The sequence below is a fragment of the Micropterus salmoides genome, unplaced genomic scaffold, assembly GCF_014851395.1.
Source record: "Micropterus salmoides isolate LMB-PRFRI ecotype aquatic unplaced genomic scaffold, ASM1485139v1 Ms_hic_scaffold_2541, whole genome shotgun sequence".
NCBI lineage: Eukaryota > Metazoa > Chordata > Actinopteri > Centrarchiformes > Centrarchidae > Micropterus > Micropterus salmoides.
The window spans coordinates 2,272-29,220 of NW_024041753.1; the positions used below are offsets into that span (position 1 = coordinate 2,272).

Below are 26,949 nucleotides of genomic sequence, written 5' to 3' on the forward strand. Positions count from 1 at the left end.
TCATTTCAGTCTCTTTCTTTTATTCTTCGCCCCCTCATCTCCTTCCCACTCTAAATGACACAGTCCCCGTGCTCCTGCACCTCCGGCCATATTCTCCTAAGAATGATTATTCCGAACTTTCTCTGGGTTTTTCTCCCTGCCGGGCATGTTTCCAGGGCCATAACTTTTCTGGCGTGTCATCATTTCTGGAGTTAACGCGGCAGAGTCATCCGAGGCGAGCGAGCTATCTCATATCTGGATTCTTGAACAGTTAAACAGCCCAGGAAATGCGTTTTCTCTAACCCGGAGGTACCGCTGCTCAGCGGGGATGAGCTTACAGAGAGCTGCAAAAACAGATGACGACGTTATGGAAATGTAAAATGTCAGCCCAGGGATCTTAACGCACGGCCTGATCTGATTCAGCTCCTTCTCTTCAAAATGATGTTTTCTCCTCTCTCCCTGTCGCAGGTAAACCGCACTGCTTCTCTGCTGTTAGCCTACCCTACATAGACATGAAGCTATCATGTAGTTAACTAATTATCCATGACACTTTTGATTTGATAATGCAGTGTGTATGAAAAAAACAAACAAACTATTTAATGAAATTCATTATTAATCATTTATACAATTTCAGCTATTCCTACCTCCAGTTGCTGTCTCTGTTCAGAACAGGGCTGACAGAGAGCTGAAACACATTAACTGCACCAGGCCTGTTGGACAGGGACTTGAATTAACATGTGGTAATTGGTTGGAACAAGCTGAAAGGAGTGTTTGAAAGATTGCAGTAGATATATCTTCTCTACAGTATGTTAGTCAGCTTGTCTGTTTACAGTATACTTTGTGTGTGCATGTGCTTTAGGCCTATGTCTTATTTGGGGGACTAAACAGAAAGTTTTTCCTCTGTGCAAGTTCCTACCATATTCCTCTCCGTCGGTATGCTATGCAACACCGACGATAGAGTCTATCAGTGCTGCTACTGCATCATCAAAATGATCAGGTTCTCTGCATGTCATTTGGTTTTAGTAGTCTGATATGCAGATTTGGTAAGGAAGGACAGGATCAATTAAAATGGGTCCTCATTAGTTAATCGTGTGGCTCTGATGGGGCCAAAATCAAGTTTTAAGACCTTTTATCATCCATTATCTATAACCGCTTATCCTCTGAGGGTCTAGTAGGGGTACATCCTAGACAGGTTGCCAGTCACTCACAGAGCTGACACATGGAGGCACTCTATGCAGTTAACCTAACTTAACAGTCTGAACTGTGGGAGGAAGCCAGAGTACCCGGCAAAAACCCAAGCAGGCACAGGGAGAGCATGCAAACTCTACACAGAAGGCCCCAGCTGGACGGTGGGTTAGAACAAGGGCTGGGCAATAAAACATAATGATAATAATTGAGTTATAATTTTGCTCAATGACAATATAACAAATGTTCGATAAGTTTGATTTAATTCATTTGATTCGAACGAATTAGCATTTAATTTTTCTATTGATATTTATTTTGTTGAGGAAAAGGGACTGAAATAGATTTTACTTAATTTTACTCATGCATATTTGTTAAGAAATGATTTTGTCATAGGCTAATAGTTTTTGAATGTTCTGTATGAGAACCTGGAGGCAACAGAGTGCACAATGCACAGGCGATTGTCATAAATAATAAATAAGACACACTAATTAGTCTTAGGACACCTGTAATAAAATGAGTTAATATAAGTCAGAGAAAGAAGGGCTGCGCTTTCGTGTCAAAGTCTATGTAGCTCTCATCCTATATATCTCGCGTGCTGGGATGCTGTCAGTTACACAGGAAGGTTGAGAGATAACATCAGTATGAGTGAGTAACATCAGAGTATGGCATTTTCCCCAGATGTTCGGCTCGCGTTAATTAGTGTACAGCAAACAACTGACCAACTTATATCTACTGCAGTATTTCACTGATAAAAAGCAGCACTCACTGTAGAAGTCAATCGGAAATCTTTTCATTTAGTTAAGCTGACTGGGGCAGGTCTGAATTGAGTCATTGAGTACTTGGTTTCCATGGCAAGTAGCATGCCAAAGTTTGCTTACTGAGCCTCCTGTAAATGCCACAGTTTGAGACTGTTTTCCAAAGATTAGGTGGCGTTTGTTGTTGGATGGGTTGTTGGACTTTTTGAGACGAAACGGGCAAGTACTACAAAGAGTTTTCTCCTGTTGTTTTACACAGTCTTTGAGTCATAGTTCACTTGTTCATCAGTCAACTGGAATTTTAGCATTTAGACTACTTGTTAGTCATTTAAATAATAATATAACAGTTTAAAACAGTAGACATCAAATCTAATGTGATGTTTTAAGCCTCGTAGTGATAACATCCCAAGCCCTCTGGTTTGTTATCTAGGGCTGTCTAAGGGTTTACATAGTCGAATCAGAATCGTCAAATCCTGCCTATAGTTGACTGATAGTCGACTCATGTGTGACTCATGCGCAGAGCTGCAGTCTCTATTCCTTTTTCCTTCAACTTACACTGTAAATTTCCTGCTAAACTGAGGCTTTTTGAAGATCTCTCTCTCTCTCTCTCTTCCCCCCCCCTGTTATTCACCGGTCCTGTGTGAGTTTTACGTGCATGCAGTGCTGCTGACACCTACATGCACGTTGCAGTTCCTCACGGGTCTATTTCAGGTAGCCGGCTATTTAAAAACAATAAAATATTCCTTGTGTGGTTCATCAACGGTAATAAATTATTCAAAAGTCATGCGAGGTGCGGACATCTCAGCACAACACCAGAAAAGCTGGGGGTCACTCTCTTCAGCAAGTGTTCCTCTTCCGCCACCATACACACACACACACGCTACACGTTTACATGCGCGCTGACGACCCAGGGTTAGGGTTACAATTTTGGATTTATTTATGCACTTTAAAAACATTTATTGGAAGCCAACCTGGGAAAAGCCATTAATCTCTGTCTGGTTCAGTAACACAACCACAATCATGGAAAAGACTTGAGAGTTGTCCAGACGACACTCACCAGGAGGGTAAGCCACAGAAGGTCATTGCTGAAAGGACTGGCTGTTCAGAGTGCTGCATCAAAGCATATTCATGGAAAGTTGACTGGAAGGTTAAGTGTGGTAGGAAAAGGTGCACAAGCAACAGGGATGACACAGCCTTGAGAGACTGTCAAGCAAAGCAGATTCAACAACTTGGGAGCTTTTCAAGGAGTGGACTGAGGCTGGAGTTATCAAGAGCCACCAGGCGCAGACGTGTCCAGGAAATGAGCTACAAGTGTCACATTTCTAGTGTCAGTCCACTCCTGAACCAGAGACAATGTCAGAAGCGGCTTACCTGGGTTAAGGAGAATGCAACTGGACTGTTGCTCAGTGGTCCAAAGTCCTCTTTTCTGATGAAAGTAAATTCTGCATTTCATTTGGAATCCAAGGTCCCAGAGTCTGGAGGACGAGTGGAAAGTCACACAACCCAAGTTGCTTGAAGTCCAGTGTGAAGTTTCCACAGTCAGTGTTGATTTGGGATGCCATGTCCTCTGCTGGTGTCCAGAGTTGAGGCAGTGTCTGCCAGGAGATTTTAGAGTACTTCCTGCTTCCATCTGCTGACATGCTTTATGGAGATGCTTATTTCCTTTTCCTGTGGTACCTGCCCACAGTGCCAAAACCACTAGGAACTGGTTCGCTGACGTGGTACTGTGATTGGCCAGCCAACTCACCTGACCTGAACCCCATAGAGAATCTATGGGTAGTTTTCAAGGGGAAAATGAGAGACACCAGAACCATTAATACAGATGAGCTGAAGGCCACTATCAAAGCAACCTTGGCTTCCATAACACCTCAGCAGCCACAAGCTGATTGCCTCCATGCCACACCGCACTGATAGAGTGATTTGTGCAAAAGGAGCCCCGACCAAGCACTGAGTGCAGAAATTAACCTTTTTCAGAACTTTTCTACTTTTCAGAAGGTTTCATACATTCTTTATTCTAATATTTTGAGAGATTCATTTTTGATTTCCAATAGCCGTAAACTGTAATCATCAAGATTAAAACAAAAAAAGGCCTGAAATATTTCACCATACGTGCAATGAATCTAGAATATATAAATATTAACTTTTTGACTTAAATAATGAAAACAAAAACTTTTCCACGATATTCAAAATTTATGAAATGCATTTTTACTTAAAGCTACAAAAAATATTTTAAATCAAATAAAGGATGCTTTTGCATTGCTCTGATCATGTGTGTTTATTAAATGTAATGATGCATTTATAGTGATTACACACAATATGTCCAAATTGTTTAGTGAAGTTTGTAACTTTGACAAGTTAAACATGATTAACACATTATAACCTGGTCAAAATGTAAGATACAACATTTTAACTGAAGGGAACATAAGTTATTCATTCACTAACATCTTGAAGTTTCAGTTTGAGGTGAGTCTTGTGAACACAGCCCATTCTGTTCTTCAGTTAGATTACTCACAGCTCAGTGCACCTCCAGGAAACCTGAATGCCTTTACATAAACAGAAATGATGAAAAGTAGGTGAAACCTGAGTTTCACAATATCCGTACAACCCTAGTGAGGTTAAATGTTAAAATGTGAAATGTCAAAATAGATGACTTTGTTTAGTTGCTGACTTTAACAGTTTAATATTTGCAACATGGTTTAATTGGTATTAAGCATGTTTTATATCAATACAAGTAAAACAAATATTTATAACATTGTAAATGTACTACATTGAGCATTGAGGTGCTCAGAAATTTTAAATATAATTATATGTTATGGGTTTTTGACCATAAACTAAAGCCTGATTAGGGTGACATGGAGAATGTGAGTGGAAGAGAAAATAGTCTGGCAGTGACTCTGACTTTCCACTGACTGGGACATTTACAGTTCCAATCAAAATTATTCAACCACCACTGCAAATTAGGTTTATTATCAAAATGTACAGACTTTCAGCTGTTTGCACAAATCCAACAAAAGCAACTGAAATAGCTCAATACAATGAATGCTTTAAGTGGTTTCCCAAAATTTAGTTTTAATTTAAATGCAACTAAAAATGACTTCTCCATTCCCAACATCTTCATGGCAAGCATTTTTAGTACTTACTAGAGCACCCTTTTGCTGTTATGACCTACTGCAAACGAGATGCGTAGACGCTCGTTTCTGGCAGCATTCCTGAAGAATCTTGGCCCATTCCTCATGAGCAGTAGGTAGGTAGCTAGGTCGGTTTATTGTCACAATATAACAAGTTGTAGAGTGAAATTGAGTAACTGTGTAACTCTCTTCTGCTACATAGCAGAAGATAATAGCAGATAATATACATATATAATAATAATAATATATAATATACAATACAAAATCAATTATGAAAAATGGGAAACAGAAATAAGCTATCATCACTTGAGCAGTGCTGAGGATGAAGTAGAGTTTAAAAGTCTGATAGCTTGGGGGGAAAAGCTGCTCTGCAGTCTGTTGGTGTGGCAGCAGAAACTTCTATATCTCTTCACAGAAGGCAGCAGGTTGAACAGGCTGTGTTGATGATTTTCTCTGGGGTTCAAGTCAGGTAACTGTGATGTCCACTGTAGAATCTTCCAGTCCAATCCATCTTGCCTTCCACACACTACAGGTTTCCAGTGCCAGAGGATGCCAGCAGCCCCAGAGTATCACCGAGCCACCACCATGCTTAACTGTGGGCATTCGTCTTCCTCCAGACATACTGCTGATCCATCGTGTTGAAAAGGTCCAGTTTTGTTTCTCAAAACTTCAGTGGCTTATTTAGATGATTTTGATCATATTTGAGCGGACTTTTCTTGTGCCTTTGGGTCAGTAGTGGTGTACGTCTTGGAGTTCTGGCATGGAAACCATCTATGTTCAGCATGTGCGTTACTGTCCTCACTGAATCTCAGTACCTGTTGCCACCAAGACTTTGCTGCAGGTCTTTTGCAGTCACTTGATGGGTCTTCACAACCTGCATTCTCAGAAATGTTGCATTCCTCAGCTGTTGATAGTTTCCTTTTTCTGCCCCATCTAGGTAGTGTAGCCACTGTTCCTTTAACTTTGAACTCGCAAACTATGCTTCCAGCGGCGTCTCTAGGAACATTCAGTGCCTTCATAATCTTTTTGTATCCTGTTCCTTGTCATTTATGTCAAATGTTAAGCTTGATTTATACTCTTGCGTTGGGTCTAAGCCATAGGCTACACACGTAACCAGGCATTTATACTTGTGCGTCCGTGTGTCCGTCAATCTGCAATTACAAACCCCAAACGCCAGTCGGCAGTAGCGCTACAGCGTCCTCCGTGTTGACTTTTGCGAGCAGAGGCGGCTAACTTCTGGTTTAGCCCTCCGCTAACGTGAATGGGGGTAAAATTGTAAACGCTGATGTAGCCTTTTCAAATGTTATCGACCGAGTGGATCACATTCTGATAATGAAACGAGTCATTTCGCCCGGGTTGTGACGATCAGATATATTGATCCACCATGTTACAGCCGCCATCTTGGGCGCTGGTAAAAGTTACTTCAAAGCACGGGCACTTCCTGTCGGCTTGGAGGGCGAGGCTGCCCAGCCAACCAATCACAGAGTTACGGTCCGTGTCGACTCGACGTGTAGTTAGACGTTGTAGTTAGACGTTGTAGTAGACCTAAATTTATTAGTTATGCATTTTAATAAATTTATGAGAATTGATACCCAATTATGAATTAAAATTCATAAATTTTCCTCGTTAAGGGCACCACCAGAGTTGTTATAATCCTAGAGTCTCCGGACCTCTAGGTAGTTTTGAATAATTATACAATTATTACTAGTGATCAGTTAGTTAATAATCGCTCAATTATCTTAAATCAGTCAGTCAGTCTCATATCTAAAGGGTCAATTCTCTTGGCAGGAACTAGAAATAGGCAACACACACAGCTCTTGATTATATTACAGTGAATTTATTCTCTAACTAAGGTGATATAAAGATGGTTGGATACAGGGAACATAAACATTGCTGAACAATGAGCCTGGAGGTTCGATTGTGGGAAGCATTTGACTCATACGGCATAGAAGAGCTAATGAAAGTAAACTAATGTCATAATTTAGGAGTTAAAATGGACATCTGATCACAGAACGTGTGTTAAGTCTTACTGCTTGTCGACAGCCTGCTTTTGGCCTGTTGCACGGGTCCCACTCTAGCTGCCGATCCTGGCTTTTTGCTAGGGATTCTCCAGGGTTCTCCGTGTCTGATTGAAAACGCCTCCTCCGTCTGGCAATTCGGCTGTTTGCAGGTTTCCTTCGTTGTAGCTGGCGAGACCACGTGGCTTGGTCTGACCTCGGTGAAGTTGGCTCGACGAAAAAGGCTTAAAATGGAACTTGGTCGTTCCTGAATTAGTCCAGTGTAACTTAACGGACTGATAACTTTAACAGACAAAAGAAATAAAGAAAATAAAACAAACTGAAGGCAGATCGATGTCGCGGCACTTCAGGTGTGTAGCTTCAGGCAAACAAAAGGGCCTGTTTGTTTCGCTGGCCGAGTCTGGGCGTTGCCTGGCGAGGCACGCTGCTCGTGCCGAAACGTCCAGAGGGCGGAAGAGCCAACAGCGAAGAGAAGAGAAGAGCGAGCAGGTCACGTGTCGCTCTTTTGTTGTCTGGGGCGTGGTTCCCCAGGGGGCGTCTCAGGTTTCCCCATGGGACTGCCTTTCTAAACTTAATGTCTAAAGAAAAGAAATCTATTTGCACGTATTATAATCAAACATTTTCCACAATCGAACCTCAATGGTTGAACGGTTGTACTGTTCTAAGCATTTGGTAACAGGAAACAGTTGTCACATTATTGGTCAGGATATTTATACATTTAACGGCATTTCCGACGAGGGCATGTAATACTTATTTCGCCCACTTGGGGGAGCTCAGGTTACATGAGGAAAGCTTGGATTAAATCAAAGATCATCTCTCCTTAGGAACCGGGGAATTTCTTGATTCATCCTTAAATTCAAGCTGGCGATTAAGAGTATAGTAAAACATTTCTTTGTCATCATTTCTAAAGGGATTTTGTAGGAAAGTATTATGAACAAGCATTGATTACATTAGATGAAGGAGTGTCTTGCTGAAAATAAAAACACTGCACAAGTAACTTCTTTTCAGCACTAATATCAACAACAGATAGCAACAACAGTCAACATAACTACTCAAATAGAGGCAAACGTATTCAGGCAACTAAAGATTTAATTAACTTAATTAAATGCTTTGAGTCTTTGGAGACTGCAGTCCTCTGTCATCCAAAGTTCAGTGTCTGGACCATGTCACACTTGGGTGAGACAGGGGTTTTCCTTTTTGATGTGGTAATAAAACAAAGAATAAGGTCAGTTGCCACGGAAACGTGTGTGGGGGGGCCAGTTTTGATAGGCTGTTCAGGGAGATGCCAATGGCTGGCTCGTGTCCCTTTGTCAGTTTAACAGTCAGGCTATCAGCTTCGGAATCAAAAAGGTGCCAGTTTTATGGTCGGGATAGCACTTAGAGAAAGCAACTTTGACCCCTCCCCATCTTCTCTGGGGAGGAGAAAGGAATTTAGGGTAGCTCCAAATTTATTCAATGTAAAATGCACAAATCCACACCGTTGTTCACTACAACGTTTATCTCGGCCGTTCGGCCCACGCAGAGCCGTTAAAAATAAAAAGAGCTGATAAAGTGTGTCAATGTACCAATCAGTGTACATTATGCGTTAATATTTACTATATATTTTTAATTATATAATATTATTATAGTATATTAATACTGTAAATATTTATTTAATAGCGTAATGATAATAAAGCAATGTTTCAATTCATACTGTTGTTGTATATTTGTTCCAAAGTGATTTTAAAGAGGTGGTATTCTGCTCATTTTCAGGTTCAAAATCTTATTTAGGGGTTGTACCAGAACAGGTTTACATGGTTTAATTTTCAAAAAACACCATATTTTTCTCATTCTGCACATTGCTGCAGCTCCTCTTTTCACCCTATGTGTTGTATGCTCCACTCTTGAGCTACAGAGTGATGCATCTTACTTGTACAAAATCTTTGTTGGGAGTTGCACATGCGTAGTTCCCAGCCAATCAGAGCGGGTCGTAAGAAACATGGTAGTGTGATCCAAATCAAAGCCGCTTCAGACTGCGACCGTAACCTATCATTGTTCCACATCTTACCTTAAACCACTACAAAAATCACCATATTTCAACTCGTTTTTACATAAAAATTGGCCAAACAATTTGAACGTTTGCTCAGTAGCTTTCACATCGGGTGAAACGCTAGTATTATAGCTACAAATTTAGCTGTGTTAGCCAACGTTTACAACAACTCCGCACTTGAACAGTCTGAAGTTACATTGAGTTTATTTTTGTATTGTGTATTTGTATTTTTTTATTGTGTTTATTTTAAATATAATTCACAACCAATAAAGCATACTTACAGGTTGTGATTGTGAATTTCCAGGCCCAAACAGAGTCGGAGTTGAAATGTGTTTTAGGACTAAACGTTGAGCTGTTGCCGGTGTTCTGATGATCTGGGCTGCCTTGCTGAAAAATGCTACCATAGCGCAAATCGATGGACTCGACTCTACTCGACCCTGCTCCGTTTTCCATTGCAGATAGTACCCAGAGATGGTACATAGCTTGTCGTCATAGCGACGCCACACACAACTGCCGCGACGTAATGTTCAATGCGACACACACACCAGCGATCCACACAGCTTTCTCTTTTTAAAGTTAAAACATTCCAACATTCCTCAGAATGTAAAGACAGATAAGCGGTATGAAAACCTTGTAGCCTTGCTGCAGCGGTCTGTGTGACGGCGGGAGCAGAGGGCTCTGTGAGCGGGCGGCTGGCCGGCCTCACACGATCCTCCCGCGGGTTGGTGCAGGCTTCCCCCGCAGCCAATCACAGAGCTCCTCAACTACGAAAATATTCAAGCACATTTTTGTTCCGCCATCACTTCTCGTAAAACTGTCAATATTCGAAATCTACACAGCTGATTTCTCACCTCAAAACTTCTCAGAAGTGGATTTAGTGATGAAATTCCATATGAAAACTGTAAAAGTTTCTGTTGCTGGCCTCTGTCTGGCGCACGCAATGATGATGCAGTGAATAGTGAATATTCTCTCTGACCAATCAGCAGTCTGTCGTGTTTTCACGTTACATTTTAGTATCCCTCAGCTCGCCTGGAACCTCGATGGAGGCAAGGTGATATGAAAAAAAGTACCTGGAAGTAGGTACAGGTACAACATTTCTACAATGGAAAACCAAACAAAGGCGAGTCGAGCCAAAGGGCCTCTGCTCAGACTAGCTTGGTTTGAGGGTGTGCCTGACCCACTAGCCGCTTGGCAAGCTTTATAATGCGTTTTCATTGTGACGTCACAAGTAAAGGAAGTGAAGGGCTGGACTACAAATGAGCTGTTTTCAGGTAGTTCAGAGCAGAGCTTTCTGTGGGAGATGGGAACTCCCGTTGGGCTGGACTTTGGGCTTTTTCACTTTGCAAACCTGTTACATGCACAAAAAAGATATATAACTCAATAAAGGAGAGGGGGAAAGCCAAAAAGCATAATACCACCTCTTTAAGTTTCACAAAGCAAGAATATTCTGTACATCACGAGCCAGATGTATCTTGATTTAGGTTAAAACTTTACAACATTACTGAGAATTTTATGATAGAATAGCGGTACGAACATTAACACCATCGTTCAGCTGTTGCTGGACACGTCAGCTGTGTTGGCTGCAGTGGTCTGTGTGACTGGACCTGGGGGAGCTAACCGGAGCTAGCTAGCTAACTATTCCTGACAGCCCCCCGAGGTATATTACTCTTACCCTAACCATCACAGGGTGTGTGCCTAAAGTTATTGATTGTATGTCGACCGGTTAACGTTAACCCTACAGCGGCACACATCGGCAGCTAGCAGATAGGGCTAACCTCCATTGCGTTGCTCTGCAGCTATATATTGACACCTGCCAGCACCATGGTCAGAACTTGTCAAGTCCGAAATTGTTTGAACACATTTTCGATTCGCCGTCAATTTTTGTCAGACAGCCGATATTCGACATGTACACAGTTGATTTCTTAACTCAAAACTTCTCAGAAGTGTATTTAAAGTTCTGTTGTTGCCCTCTAAAGAATAAAACGGTTAACATTAGGATCTATACTGTACGCAAGCCGAGATTAACGTCATACGTTTTGTGTGCGGTGTCTTCTGGGACAAACCATAATTAGAAGTTCAACTTCCGTCAACTTCCATCTGGGGCAAGTTCAATCTCAAAACGTTTTGCACCAATTTGCAACATTTTCGGATTGAACGACATGTTTCCTTGCAATAATGAGCAACGTTCTGCAACAGGCTTTAAGGTATGTTTTCTCCTGTTTGGTGTGCGTGTCACAGGTTTTACCCAATCGGCTGCAACAAATTTGTAAACCACAGCAGTGTTAAAAAGGTAGGAAAATTCAGTGCGCTTGCGTACACAGCAGGGTGTTCAGGGAACCACCGTTTCCGTTGAAAAAAAAGTTTTGCTACGTTTTGTCTGCGCTGAACTGGGACCAGGTCTGCGACAGAAACCCAGGGTTTCCCAATCCAGCTGTGAGCACGTTCACATAAAAGAGGCGGTGTTAGCAGCAGATGACCAATCACAGACATGAACAAGTCTACTGGCAGCAGAGTGGCATATTTTACAAACGAGCAAACTGTAACACTACAGAAATGCGACATAGGCCTAGTCTAAGTAACACAGCTGCAGCTGACACATTCAGGAAGACAGTGTGAATGCCTAAATGAACAAGCGTAGTCTATAATAATGCGTTGATTTGATGTGTTCTTATGAGCTGTATGAAAATATCAGCCTTATTCTTTCAGCTCGGCTGTGTGTCAGCGTTTCCACATTAAAAGACTCGGGCACTGAAGATGTGGTCTTCCACCTCACTTTAAAAAACATCTTGTCACTTCAAAACACCCTCAAAAGTATCCCAAACATTGTTCTAAATTAACTTCATAAAGCGATGAAATGAAACATCCATTCATGCCATAAAATGTGCTCAAATAGTGGTTGAAAGACTGAATCTCATTACCTGCACCCACATCGCAAAAAGTGGGGAGGTGGGCTAAATGACCAGTCTCTGTAGTTGGCCTATAAGAAAGCTACTAACCTAAAATAAATAGCCTACATTCATATCAAATCTTAGTATTTCAATATCCCTACCAAACTGCTCTTAATAGTTATTATTATCATAATAATATTTTTTAACGGCTGCAACAGGCTGTGTGAAACGGACAGGGAGCAAATAAAAAATATTAAACACATTTCAAAGCAGTAAATAGGCTTACTGTAAAAACATGTAGGCAACAATGGCCTAAAGCTTTTAATCAGTCTCTGTAGGATGATATCGCTTTAGCCTACAAGAGTTTCTCCGTATCACTGCAGCAAACATAAAGCAGCCTATAAAACAGTCTGTGGGATTTCCTACAGATGGTGACGTCATTTTCCAACAGAGCTGATTGGTCAGTAGGGAGCGTTTTCATAGAGTTGATCTCTTATGTGGAACATAACCTGCTCCGGAGAGGTTAGCCGTTCAGCATACATAACCATGGCGATCTACCCCGGTAAGAAGTGAACCACTTTCGTTGTACTGAAAACCCAGGGTACCCGGATAAGCTCAAATCCTGCTCCGTGGTACAGGCCCCTGGTGATAACTAAAAAAAGCCATGTATTAGTTGCATCAGGTGTGCTTGAGACAACACCTGTTTTGTGTATTTGTGCTGTTGTAAGGGATTCTATTAAGGTGGTCGAATAATTTTGAGACTGAAGAAGTCATTATAAGTTGCATTTTCAGTTGAATTTGGGGGCAACACTTTGTTGCATTTGTTGTTTTGAGATATTTCCTTTGCTTTTGTTTGATTTGTTCATTGCAAACAGCTGAACGATTGTAACTTCTGACAATAAAACTGATTTGCAGTGATTCATTGCAACTGTATTTATCCACATAACACTTTATTGAAAAAAAAAAAACTTTATTGTCTATCACATAATGATAGAAAATTGTCTTAGGTTAGGGGCTCACATACAACAAAAACATACACCCATGAAATACTCGCATAAGATTATATTAAAACACAAACAATTCCATAAATAAATAGGAGCAGGTGTACAAAGCTGCATTTAAAGTAGTGTCAGTCTATTTGTCGTTGTTTAAAATGGATATTGCAGTGGGAATGAAAGAGTTTTTGTGAGTTCTTTTGGCCAGAGGTGCTCTGAAGCAGCGGTGGCAGTAGCTGAAGGAAGTGGGAAAGGGGATGTAAAGGGTCCTTAGTGATGGAGTCTGCCTTTCTTTTTATTGCATGGCTGAAAAAAAACAGCTGGATTTGAGTGGTGCCTGTGATTTTGGTGGCATGTTTGATGATTCTTGTGAGTTTTTTTCTTGATTTTCTCTGGGAGGAACTTGCACCAGGATGCAATGTTGAATATGAGAACTGATTCGACGAGTGACCGATACACTGTTGGTAAAATGTCCTGTCTGACATTAAAACCTTTCAGCCTTCTCAGGCGTTCTCTGGCCTTTGTAGACCCCATCTACATGTTGTGTGGAGGACAAGTGGTGGTCAATATCAGTGCCCAGATATTTAAAGCTCTTGACTTGTTCTACCACCTGCCCCTCCAGCCTGAGTGGTTCAGAGAGAGGGTGTGGTATCAGTTGCCCGGCACCCCCCCACAACACATCTTCTTGGTCTTATTGATCAGTTCCAGGGAGCTCTCCTGGAACCACAAGACCATGGTGTCCACATACTGCCTATATGTGGAGAGGGAGTGCTTGTCTGTCAAGCGGGCCACCAGAGCGGCTGTGTTGTAGCCTGATTATGTCGGTGTGCTGTTAGGAAAATAGATGCTACATGTCCAAACTAAGGAAGTTGTGGTTAAAGTTGGTTTGGTTACTGATAATTGTGTGTAGTGTATGCGTGTGTATTTAACTTAATGTGTCTGTCTGTCATGTAGGATGAGTTCCATCCGTTCATTGAGGCTCTGCTGCCTCAGGTCCGTGCCTTCGCCTACACATGGTTCAACCTCCAGGCCAGGAAAAGGAAGTACTTCAAAAACATGAAAAGGATGACTAAAGAAGAAGAGCGAGCTGTCAAAGACGAACTTCTTGGGGAAAAGGCAGAGGTGGGATGGATTGGAGTGGTGGATAATAGAAATAAATATTTTTATTTTGAACTCAAGTAGCTAAAACTAAAAACTAAAAACTAAAAACATTATGTATGTAGTTAAACCAGTGTTTTATAACATGTTATATACATTTCCAAATTTGACTTACTGGTCTTACAGCTATTTATATATGCGAGTACAATATATTAATAGACATAACTCCCTTTACAATATCATTCTGTTCCTAGGTGAAACAGAAGTGGGCCAGCCGTCTTTTGGCCAAGCTAAGAAAGGACATTAGACCTGAATGCAGAGAAGATTTTGTCCTGTCAATCACTGGGAAGAAAGCTGCATGCTGTGTCCTGTCAAACCCTGACCAGAAAGGCAAAATGAGACGCATAGACTGTCTCCGACAAGCTGACAAGGTAAATAAAATTCTGCCTAATCGCACCTATTAATTTACAGTAGTTCTGTTCCACAGTTGTTTTGTGTCAGCTGGTCAGGATAATAAGTAAATGTTGCTGAGTTCAGAGCTTCTAACCAAAAATGATGTATGATGAAAATAAGTATGATGGTTTACAGGCAAATGTTTTTCAGAGGGTGGGTAATTATTCTCACCCAGATTAAAATAGTATGCCTGCATCCGTACACTTGTGAACATGACAGTAAAAAATCACAGGGTTACATCATAATTGTTATATCAAGATATTTTTTGCGTCATAAAGGTACGCCATATGCAGTGGACAAAAGCCAGTTATGGGTCAGTATTATCTTTCAATATTTTACATAAAACAAACAGCTAATAGGAGCAGTATGTCTCTAGAAACACAATACAAGTGGATCTTATTGATTAGTGATTTTTCTCTCCATAGAGCATTCAATTTTCACTAACCTAGAGCAGCACCTACCTTTACATTAGACTGCATCTTAAAGGAAAGTAGAGGTGCAGTTGAGTAAAATGTTTCATATAAAGTTAGTTTACAGAATAATGTCATACAAGTTCAGCATAACACATTTGCAACTAGGGCTATCGTGGCTATTTACAGTTTTGATCATTCACAAGTTCTGCACACATGTCCTCTAATTCATAAACCCACATGCACGTTCTTCATAGTTAGCAGAACGTACACCAAAACATTTAGTATTTACATTTACTGGTATGGAGAGTTGTGGATCTAAACCATTTATCGGTTGTGATTACATGTGTTTTGATATTTAACTGTGCCCCGTTTTAAACTTTTTAATTATTCTTTTACGAGGAAAACAAAATAGTAAATACAGGACAATTAACAAAAGTCTGTCCAGAGAACAATGTGATGTTTGTTGTCTGGTTTTGGGTTCTGTTGATTTTATATATAGTGGTGTGTGAATATTTGTGTTTGATATGTGTAGGGCAGTGGTTTTCAAACTGGGGGGGTGCAGAGCTACTTCAGGGGGGTCATGGATGGTCTGCTGAATTTCATAGCTGCAAGCATCTAGGCCTGGGGCTGAATGTGAAAATATCTGGCATTGCTTGTCTTATTATTATTATTATATTCTTATTATATGTTGCCATTTTGCTGCAATAGGCTTTACATAACAGCTGCGGCAGTCTCTGTACACTGTTTCAATCTGACCTTTCTTTACTCCGTGAGATGGAAGAATTTAGAAAGTTGCGTGGCGCTGCAGAGAGCCACAAGCTGCAGTGTTGCACGGATCATACGTAAAATTCATCCAGCCAAAGGAAACGGTCACCAACCACCTGAAACGCGCCGGTCATACTAGCGACACAACCCATTATAGGTACTGTAGGGGGAGTGGGGCGCTGTACAGGGCCAGGGTCAGGAGATTGCGGAGCGACCAGGTATGCTGTGGATGGTCGGCGATCGTTCCCTCTGGTTGGACGAAGCCCGGCGCTCCTGATTTCACGCATGATCCATGATGATACAGAAAAATAGAAATTAATGGCAAAAAGCATATTGTCAATATTTTAGAGACCCCCTAAAATTTCACAAATCCTGGTTTTAGAGGAGCTAAGCTACCCCTGGCTCCCCCGTAGTTTGCACCTTGCGCAGACCTTCATTCAGTTGCATGAATATGATTCAAGTGGTTAAGTAAACAAACAAATGTGCTCGGATGCTAGCAAGGCTATTTTGTAATTGTAAATGATTGATAAAAATTCACTTTTTTTAAGCTTCATAAGGGGCTTGACAGAAAAAGTATGATATTGTGTGTGTGTGTGTGTGTGTGTGTGTGTAATATAAATCCCCCTGTCACCCCTTGCGGGGTGGTATGTGTCATCCTCAAGCTGGGGTCCTCTACCAGAGGCCTGGGAGTTTGAGGGTTCTGCGCAGTATCTTAGCTGTTCCTAGGACTGCACTCTTCTGGACAGAGACCTCTGATGTTTTACCTGGAATCTGCTGTAGCCACTCTCCCAGTTTGGGGTCACTTTGGAAGTGCATGTTAGAGATTAGGAGTTAAAGGTGTTATAAGAGGAAGTGTTCTCGGAAGAGATGAGTTTTCAAGAGCTTCTTGAAGTTAGAGAGGGACGCCCCTGCTCTGATGGCGTGTGGTAGCTCGTTCCACCATCGTGGTGTCACAGATGAGATAGCCGGGACTGGGATTGCTTTGTGTGAAGGGATGGCAGAGCCAGGCGGCGTTCGTTGGAGGAGCGTAGCAGCCGAGAAGGAACATAAGTTTGTATTATGGAGTTTAGGTAGATGGGTGCAGACCCAATAGTCACTCTGTATGCAAGCATTAGTGATTTGATTTTGATTCTGGAGGCCACGGGGAGCCAGTGGAGGTCACTGAGTAATGGAGTGACATGAGTCCTTTTGGGCTGATCAAAAACCAGACGTGCTGCTGTGTTCTAAACCATTTGTAAAGGTTTCACCGCACAAGCTGGGAGACCTGCTAGGAGGGCATTGCAGTAGTCGATGCGAGAGATAACCATGGCCTGTACCAGAAGCTGGGTGGTGTACTGAGTGAGGTAGGGCCTGATTTTCCTTATGTTGTATAGAGAAAAGCGGCATGACCGAACGAGCTTAGTGTAGAGCACAGAGATTGTGTGGCATCATTGACCTCAAGTGAGGAAAATGTGTTGAGGGGAAGGGTAGAGCGGAAGCTACCACTGAGGCAAAGTGAGCTGGAGACAGGTTGCGGAGGTTGCGGCGGTGTGAAACCAATGGTGTTGGAAGAATGGGCTTTTCTTGTAGGCATACCGTGAACTGAATGAAATAGTGGTCAGCAGTGTGTCTAGCTCCTCCACAAAGTTACCCAGTCACCCCCCTCCCAGATGGCCGGGGGGTGTGGGTGAAAGAGTAATTGGTGGACAGCGCAGCGGGGGTAGCAGAGTTTTCAGGTTTGATCCAGGTCTCAGTGAGCGCCAGTAGCCCAAGAGATAATGTGTAGCATAAGCAGTGATGAAGTCAGCTTTGTTGACTGCCGACTGGCAGTTCCATGACCCCAGACAAGTAAACAGATGTGGGTTGTGCCGGTTTTAAAGGCTTGAGGAGTGCCTGGTTTCTGTGCCTGATGGCATGATGTCTCTTGCGTGTACCGGAGACAATAGGAATAGTGTAGTAGCACATGGCCTGAGTGTTGTTGTAGCTGGCAGCTTTAGGTGAGTGGGTGTGCCTCAGAAAGGGAAAAAGCTTCTCGTGTAGGCGGCCTTGCTCAGTGGACTCGCACAGGTAGACTCGCTGGTCTTTACCCAAGTAGGTCTTCACACAAGGAGCAGACGCTGACGCTTCAGTGGTAAGTTTCACTGAAGTACTGTGAGTCTAATTGTACACAGGTGTTGGGCATTAAGAGTGATTGCACCCAGCTGAGATCGCCCTCCGGATTAACAAGACAAAAGCTTGGTTTCAGTGGGTGGGACACACACCCAGTTGTTTGATCTCGCTCAGCCGGCCTTCAGATTCTAGTGGATTGCTCAGTAAATGTGCAAAGAAATAGCACCTCAAGAGTAGGAAAGGTAAAGTATTACCTCACTGCTGCAAACTCTTATTTGCCCCACGATTCTTGTCCTGTGTTTTACAGGACAACAGGAGTACAAGTACTCCGTTAAATGCTTTGGATTGCCCTCCGACTTCCAGCCCATACTCATGGCAGATGTTCCTGTACACCATGCCAGCTACCTGGTTATGGTGTTCCATGTACGCACTTCCTGCCTGCATCTTACACCCTGCTGTTATGTGCTGTATTGTCTCAGGGGCATTCTTGCACAGTCTGCACCTGGGGTCCTGCCTGGTGTGGTAGACCCCAGCCTCTATTGATCTTGTACTGAGTGCCTGTTCTTGTGCCGCTATGATTAGTCCTTCTGTGCTGTCCTTCAGTCCAGCCTTTTCCAGCCACTGGTAGGATTTCATGATATCAGCCACTTCTTCTATTTGTCTGTGGTACATGCCGTGCAGCGGTTTGTCCCTCCATGAAGGTTCTTCATCTTCCTTGTCCTCACCTTCGGGTTTCTGCTGCCTGAGGTATTCACTAAGCCCTTCATCTTTGGGGGCCATCTTCCTGATGTACTCCTGGATCTTCGTTGTTTCATCCTGGACAGTGGTCTTGACACTCACTAGTCCTCGGCCTCCCTCCATGCATTGTGAGGAGCTTTCTCATCTTGATGTCAGTAGCCTCTATCTCCTCCTTTGGCCAGTTTAGTATACCAGTGGGGTATCTGATGACTGACAGGGCGTATGTGTTGATGGCTTGGATCTTGTTCTTCCCATTCAGCTGACTTTTCAGGACCTGCCTTAGTCTCTGTAGGTATTTGGCTGTTGCGGACTTCCTTCAATTCAATTCAATTCAATTTTATTTATATAGCGCCAAATCACAACAACAGTTATCTCACAGCGCTTTTCATAAAAGAGCAGGTCTAGACCGTACTCTGTGATGATATTTACAGAAGCCCAACAGTTCCCACCAAGAGCAAGCACTAGGCGACAGAGGCAAGGAAAAACTTCCTTTTAAGAGGCAGAAACCTCGAGCAGAACCATGGCTCAGGGTGGGCGGCCATCTGCCTCGACCGGTTGGGGTGAGAGAGAGAGAGAGAGAAAGAGAGAGAGAAGAGAGTGAAAGAGAGAGAGAGAGAGAAAGAGAGAGAGAGAGAGGGATGTAAGGAGAGAGAGAGGGGAGGGAGGCAGCCTACACAATATACACACAGAGGTACAGACAGCGAAGGTAATGTTGCTATAAACTAAATGAAAAATGGTACAGATATTTATAATAGTGTTAATGGTAACCATCGTAATGTTAATGATTATAATAACAATAAGACTAGCAACAATAGTCGTTGCAGTAGAGGGTGTCGAGCAGGAACACGGGGGCAGCAGGCGACCCGCAGCCACAGATCCAGACTCCACAGCTCCAGAGCCAGAAAACCTGCAGGAAGTGATAGGAGGAGAGAGGAGAGGGACGAGAAAGCACAAGACTACCAGAAAGGGGAGAAGTTGTGTTAGTAACATGCAATAATGGGATAAGGTTGCATACAGAGGGAGAGAAAGTAGAGGAGGGGAGCTCAGTGCATCATGGGAAATCCCCCGGCAGTCTAGGCCTATAGCAGCTAACTAAGGGATGGTTCAGGACTACCTGAGCCAGCCCTAACTATAAGCTTTATCAAAGAGGAAAGTCTTAAGCCTACTCTTAAATGTGGAGATGGTGTCTGCCTCCTGAACCCAAACTGGAACCTGGTTCCACAGGAGAGGAGCTTGATAGCTGAACGCTCTGGCTCCTAGTCTACTTTTGGAGACTCTAGGAACCACAAGTAACCCTGCATTCTGGGAGCGCAGTGCTCTGGTGGGGTAGTAAGGTACTATGAGCTCTTTAAGATAAGATGGTGCCTGACCATTAAGAGCTTTGTAGGTAAGAAGAATGATTTTAAATTCTATTCTGGATTTTACTGGAAGCCAATGCAAAGAAGCTAAAACAGGAGAAAGTGATCTCTTTTCCTGGTTCCTGTCAGAACACGTGCTGCAGCATTCTGGATCAGCTGAAGAGTCTTAATGGACTTTTTCGAGCAGCCTGATAATAAGGAATTGCAGTAATCCAGCCTAGAAGTAACAAATGCATGGACTAGTTTTTCTGCATCATTTTTAGACAGGATGTTCCTGATTTTCGCAATATTCGTAGGTGAAAAAAGGCGGTCCTTGAAATTGCTTATGTGGACTTAAACGACATGTCCTGATCAAAGATAACTCCAAGATTCCTCACAGTGGTGCTGGAGGCCAAGGCGATGCCATCCAGGGAAACTATATCTTTAGATAATGCGTCACGGAGGTGCTTAGGCCCCAGAACAATAACTTCAGTTTTATCTGAGTTTAACATAAGAAAATTACAGCTCATCCAGGTTTTAACATCCTGAAGGCACATTTGAAGTTTAGCTAACTGATGAGTTTCATCTGGCTTGATCGATAGATATAACTGAGTATCATCTGCATAACAATGAAAGCTTATGGAATGTTTCCTGATAATATTGCCTAAAGGAAGCATATATAAAGTGAAGAGGATTGGTCCAAGGACAGATCCTTGAGGAACTCCATGAGTAACTTTGGCGTGCATGGAGGACTCATCGTTAACATGTACAAACTGAAATCGATCTGATAAATAGGACTTAAACCAGCTTAGAGCGGTTCCTTTAATGCCAATGAAATATTCCAGTCTCTGCAATAGGATCTGATGGTCAATGGTATCAAATGCAGCACTAAGATCTAATAAAACCAGTACAGAGACAAGTCCTTTGTCTGATGCAATAAGGAGGTCATTAGTAATTTTCACCAGTGCTGTCTCTGTGCTATGATGAGCTCTAAATCCTGACTGAAAATCCTCAAATAAACTATTGCTCTGTAGAAAGTCACACAGCTGTTTAGCAACTGCTTTCCAGAACCTTAGAGAGAAATGGAAGGTTAGATATAGGTCTATAGTTTGATAAAACATCCGGATCAAGTTTGGGCTTTTTCAGAAGAGGTTTAATTACAGCTACTTTAAAGTACTGTGGTACATAGCCTGTTGATAAAGATAGATTGATCATATCTAGTATAGAGGTGCTGACTAAGGGTAAAACATCTTTAAGCAGCCTAGTCGGGATGGGGTCTAAGAGGCAGGTTGATGGTTTAGATGAAGAAATTATTGAAGTTAGTTGGTAAAGATTGAGGGAAGCAAAACAGTCTAAACATGTATCTGGTTCTACAGCTGTTTCTAAGGTTCCTGAGTTTAGAGATAAGTTGGTGCCAGTTGAGGGCAGGTCTTGGTGAATTTTGTCTCTAATAGCTAGAATTTTATCATTAAAGAAGCTCATGAATCGTAACTACTGAGAGCTATGGGAATACTTGGCTCAATAGAGCTGTGACTCTCTGTCAGCCTGGCTACAGTGCTGAAAAGAAACCTGGGGTTGTTCCTATTTTCCTCTATTAATGACGAGTAGTACGCTGCTCTGGCATTACGGAGGGCCTTCCTATAAGTTTTAAGACTATCTTGCCAAATTAAACGAGAATTTTCCACTTTGGTGGAACGCCAATTCCTCTCAAGTTTCCGTGATATTTGCTTTAATTTGCGAGTTTCAGTATTATACCATGGAGCTAACCGTCTTTGTTTTAGTATTTTCTTTTTTAGAGGGGCTACAGAGTCGAGTGTCATTCGCAGCGAGCCAGCAGCACTATCAACAAGATGATCGATTTGGGAGGGACTGAAATTAGCATAGGAGTCCTCCGTTACTTTGTGACTAGATAATGTATTTAGAGCTGATGGAATCGCATCCTTAAATTTAGCTATAGCACTATCAGACAGACATCTTGTATAGAAATTTTTGCCCAATGGCGAGTAGTTCAGCAATACAAACTCAAAAGTTATCAAACAGTGGTCGGATAAAGAGGGATTCTGTGGGAACACCACTAAATGTTCAATTTCAATACCATACACCAAAACAAGGTCAAGGGTGTGGTTAAAACAGTGAGTCGGTTCATGAACACTCTGAGAGAAGCCGATGGAATCTAACAGAGAGATAAACGCAGTACTAAGCTGTCATTCTCAGCGTCCACATGAATATTAAAATCTCCTACAATAATAACTTTGTCCGTTTTAAGGACTAAAGTTGACAAAAACTCTGCAAATTCAGATAAGAATTCAGAATACGGGCCAGGTGCTCGGTACACTATAACAAAAAGAATTGGTTGCAGTGATTTCCAACTTGGGTGCGAAAGACTAAGAACAAGACTTTCAAATGAGTTATAGTTTAGTTTAGGTTTAGAGCTGATTAATAGGCTAGAGTCGAAGATAGCTGCAACTCCACCTCCTCGGCCTGTGCCTCGAGGAATGTGAGTATTAATATGACTGGGAGGGGTGGATTCATTTAGGCTAACATATTCTCCATCACCCAGCCAGTCCTGGGTGATGGAGTCCAGCTGCCATTGGCAGTTTCCAGAGCCTCAAGTATCGACAGCTTGTTGTATTTCTTAGGTATCCCCTTCCTTGCACCTTTCTGTAGTTCTGAGAGCTGACTAACCTCTCTTTGTGTTGCCTTGATCTTGACCTCTAGCCTTCTCCTCCATGGGGGGAGAAGACTAATGCTCTTTGTGGCTTGTGTTCATCTTATAGCCAAGCATCTCTAGGATCACTATTGCTGTGGCGTACGTAGGAATAGTATGTAGTGCTGCATTCACATCTTCTAGCAGACTTTCAGAGGGTACTTTGTCACTTAGCCTTGGCAATCTTGGTCGTTGTACTTGGGGGTCCAGTTTGGTTATGATCTTCAAAGTCACCCTTATGTTGAGTGATTCTGTGCCGTAAGGGCTTGTTGTTATTGGGGCTTGGGACCCAATCTCTGAGTGTGGGAATGATGATGACATCTCCCCGCTGACATGTCGTCCTGCCTCCCAATTGCCTTAGCATATTTGTTGTACCTCATCAATCTCTAGTTGTGATAGGAGCTGCCGTTTGCGGATATTAGAACACTGAGCTAGAAGTTGTTTCTTTGTCAATGTTGATGATGGGTTTCGAAGCATCCATATATCCCATAGTCTCTGCATATAACCCCTCTTACTGGGATTACTTGTATAGTAGCATTGCATCAGATCCATATTCCAGGGATGTGATTTTTCCGGATTATTCCGGATTTTCTGACCTGAAAGTCTGACCCATGTGAATCATGCAGATCTGTAATTTAAAAGGAGCTGGCTGAGTGAAATGGAGAGGATTTGAGGACATCTACAGGCTGACGGGTGTTAAGTTTTATTCCTTTCCAAGTATCAGCAAGGATGTTTGTTTGCGTTCAGCTGCCCATTCCATACCTGCGTAGTGTGCTCTTGCGTATCAGTGAGCTATCCAGGAGCGTGTGTGTGTGTGTGTGTGTGCGCGCGTGCTCACACATGTTCATGTTTCATGTAACACTGAATAAATGACACTTTGCTACAATGTAAAGTATTGAGCGTACAGCTTGCTGGCAACAAAAGTGAGTACACCTTAAGTGAAAATGTCCAAATTGGGCCCAGTTAGCCACTGCCCAGAGAACATTTCCAAGTGTTAGTTAGGGTCAATTAGTTAGTTGAATCCCGCTTTGTTTACTGCATTTAATTAGATAGGTAAAGTGTGTTTTTTTTTTTTCATAATGTAAGAAGTTGGCATGAAAAATGTGGCATTTGCAAATTATAAAAAAAATTGTATTTCAGACATATCTTTATCAACACATATGTAAAAACATGGCAAAAGAAGACGACCAACAGCTTTCCTGCTGTCACACACAAACGCTTTTCATTTTTCCCTCTGTAGAGGACATCATCTGATTTTATTTGCTCCATCTCTCTTAAAAGAAACACACATAATCCCACACTTAGCAGCAGAGAAGTTGGCTTGGTTAACACCAATCCATCGTCAGCTGCTTATCCCGCGTACAGGGTCGCGGGGGGCTGGAGCCAATCCCAGCTTACATCGGGTGAAAGGCGGGGTACACCCTGGACAGGTCGCCAATCCATCGCAGGGTTAACAAGTAATGAAAGTATAAATTTGAAGTAAAACGTTTGGCCAGTATAGACAACTTTAAACTATTCAATGAAGCAGTATATTATATACATGAAGGGGAGCAGTGGTTCAGCAATCCCTCATGGTATATAGTTACACTAACCCTGGCTAGAGTTAGATTCATGTTGTTTTTAGTCAATAATTGTTATGTTTTGTCGTTTCCAAGGTGTGGAGGTTGGACCTGGTGATGGTCATCCTATTTAAAGGAATCCCATTGGAAAGCACAGATGGAGAGCGGCTGGTGAAGGGAGGCCAATGCTCCAATCCAGTCCTCTGTGTCCAGCCTCGACACATCTCTGTCTCTGTCAAAGAGCTCGACCTCTACCTCGCTTACTTTGTACAAGAGAGAGGTATGTACCAACACACACTTCAGTGTTCTTCTTTACTATGCAACATTAAAGTGTGTTATCTATGTTATCCTTCATTTGTGAACTAAGATGCAGTGTACTTAAAATACAAATACAGACTACATTGGGATACTGTGCTGAATTATTGGATGGCACAATTTACAGGTACTGTCAGTTGGTGGAGAAAACATTTTTTTTCTCTTCTGTTTTTATGTTGGTGTCAGGCTCATAATTTTCTTCACATTTAAATAATTGATCTGATTTCTGCAGAAAATGTCTACATTTAAAATGGTATCAAATACATTTTTGGCTACTTTAGCTAATTGCAGAAAAAACTAGACATAGCAGTATTGCGGGGTTGGTGGGTCTTTGTGTTTGATGGGAGTATTATGGTCGTGGATGAAGAGGCTTGACAGACGCAGGTGGTGTGAGTGATTGAAGCTGGTGGAGCTAGAAGTAAGAAAGGCTTAAAAAGCCCAAAGAAAATGGCTTCAGGGGTTTTGTCTTGTGCTGTTCATGTTGCATCTCTACAGTGTGGGATACGCATTCACAAACCTCCATAATTACTTAATTGCAGTTTGTTTGTGGACAAAATTTGGGAAATTTGAACTTTACACGGCTCCTTGTTAATGATTGGCATGTCTGTCTTAAGCCTGAGTCATTCACTTTTATTTTACCTCCTTCAGATACGCACCAAGATATCCAACATATAACAATGAGTAGAATGAGGAAGCAAGTAGAAGAAATAGAACAGCACTCATGCTGTACAATAACATGGGGCCATTGTGAACGCTTGAAGTTTGAAGAGGCATCGTGTGCGCTTTTTCCTGTTTTGTCAACTTTAAGAGCACCCATCCTGTATATCGGTCAGTTAGTCCACAATCACCAGTATAGTGTTGGAGAGCCATAGCAACTCCCACAAGGACGAGAACGACTTGTGCAAGTATGAACACAAATTGGCCGACAGTGCACACACAGAGGAGATGGGGAAGTTGAAATAAATATTTCTAAAGAGGTAATAAAAACCTGACTTTCTCAAACACGGAAGCTATTTGGTTTTAACAGCAGTGCTGTACTGGATGTGGTTTGAGGCTATGAATGCAAACTCCCCCGACTCGTCATAATTCAAGTTTAAAGAATATGACTGCTGAAGCTGAAATAGTACTTATTCATATGTATTAACATTGCATATTTCTGCATTCATTAATAATTATTAGGGCTGGGCACATTAACACATTATTAACATCGGTCTGAGGAATGTTCTTAAAATCACAACGTTGTCGCTTGGCCCCACAGGTTCTCTCAGGTAAACCGAAAGGAAGAAAAGCAGCAGGCGCTCTATGGATAGTAACCATGGCAACAGCTTCAGTGCGCTGTAGCCTATTTCACTTCAGTTAAAATGATAGGCTACATAACTTTACCTGATAGGCCTTCATCTAGTTTTGCAGGGATGCTCTGACATGTGAATTCCCTCCTGTTGATGTCCTATTTAGTTAAACAGTAATAGATTATGGAAACTCACAAACAGCGAGGATCGGTCTCTCTTCCAATGATTTGTGCTCCGCATCTTGTACAAAAAGTTCAAGACAATTCAACTTCCGCAGCTGGTGGGCATGTGCAGCCGTGACAGTTTCATGGAAATGCTCCCGCTTGTTGCTACACCTTGTGCTCGACCACTTCACCTCACTCTAACTTGACTGTTTCTGCTGCTCCCTGATAAAAGAAAAATGTTTCTGCTGATACCTGTTCAGAAAAAAAAACAAGAAAACAGATTTATATCTTTTAACCTGTTGCTCAGAAGGAGCCTGTTATTCTGTTCTGATCGTGGCTCTCGACTCTTAACTTGTTTTAACAAGCTAGATAAAAGGTAATGCCCTGGCAGTGGCGAACAGCTTTGGTTTAATATTTGATTTGATTGATTTGATCACAGTAATGTTTAAGTTGAGATTTGCATATTTTATTGCTACTGTATAAAGGGAATACCGCTGGTTAAAAGCACTTTATTTGTTTAAAGTATTTGCAAACCACGTTATTGCACTTTTGTGTATATAGCAGTACATTTACACTACACTACTTTAGAATTCATTATTCAATTTTGCACATAACAATGCGATTAATTGCGATAAAAAAAATTTGCGTTGCCCAGCACTATATCATTCACACAGATATTTGGTAGACTGTGCGTATGTGTCAGTCTGTGTCAAAAGTGTGAGTATTGATGTGGGTTCCCACGTTATTTTTAGCTTCTCTGCATCTCTCAGACCAGGGAAACAGTGATGGAAGACCTAGATCTGATTTTCTAACCAGGTTAACTATAAGGAGGCTTACACATCTGACTTTCAAGAAGAGAAGCTATTAGTCTTTGTGTTGTTTGACTTCATGTGAAAAAACAGTGTAAACACAATTTAAATGCACTATGAATATGCACTCATTGGCCACTTTATTAGGTACACCTTGATAGTACAGGGTTGGACCCCCTTTTGCCTTCAGACCTGCCTTAATTCTCCGTGGCATACTTTCAACAAGGTGTTGGAAAC

The 26,949-nt window shown here is 42.0% G+C and overlaps 1 protein-coding gene across 2 annotated transcripts; it reads left to right on the forward strand.

Moving 5' to 3' along the window:
• LOC119919050 (nuclear factor 1) lies at nt 1–26,949 on the forward strand. Of its 2 annotated transcripts, XM_038739583.1 has the most exons (6): nt 3–447; nt 5,580–5,693; nt 13,932–14,099; nt 14,330–14,506; nt 24,232–24,415; nt 25,709–26,949. In XM_038739583.1, exons 1-6 carry the CDS (start codon nt 418–420, stop codon nt 25,720–25,722), a joined length of 687 nt encoding a protein of 228 aa, XP_038595511.1. In that variant the 5' UTR covers nt 3–417; the 3' UTR covers nt 25,723–26,949. The 2 variants fall into 2 exon arrangements, with proteins under 2 accessions (XP_038595510.1, XP_038595511.1); XM_038739582.1 differs by lacking the exons at nt 5,580–5,693; nt 25,709–26,949 and adding an exon at nt 25,099–25,700 and having other exon boundaries at nt 1–447.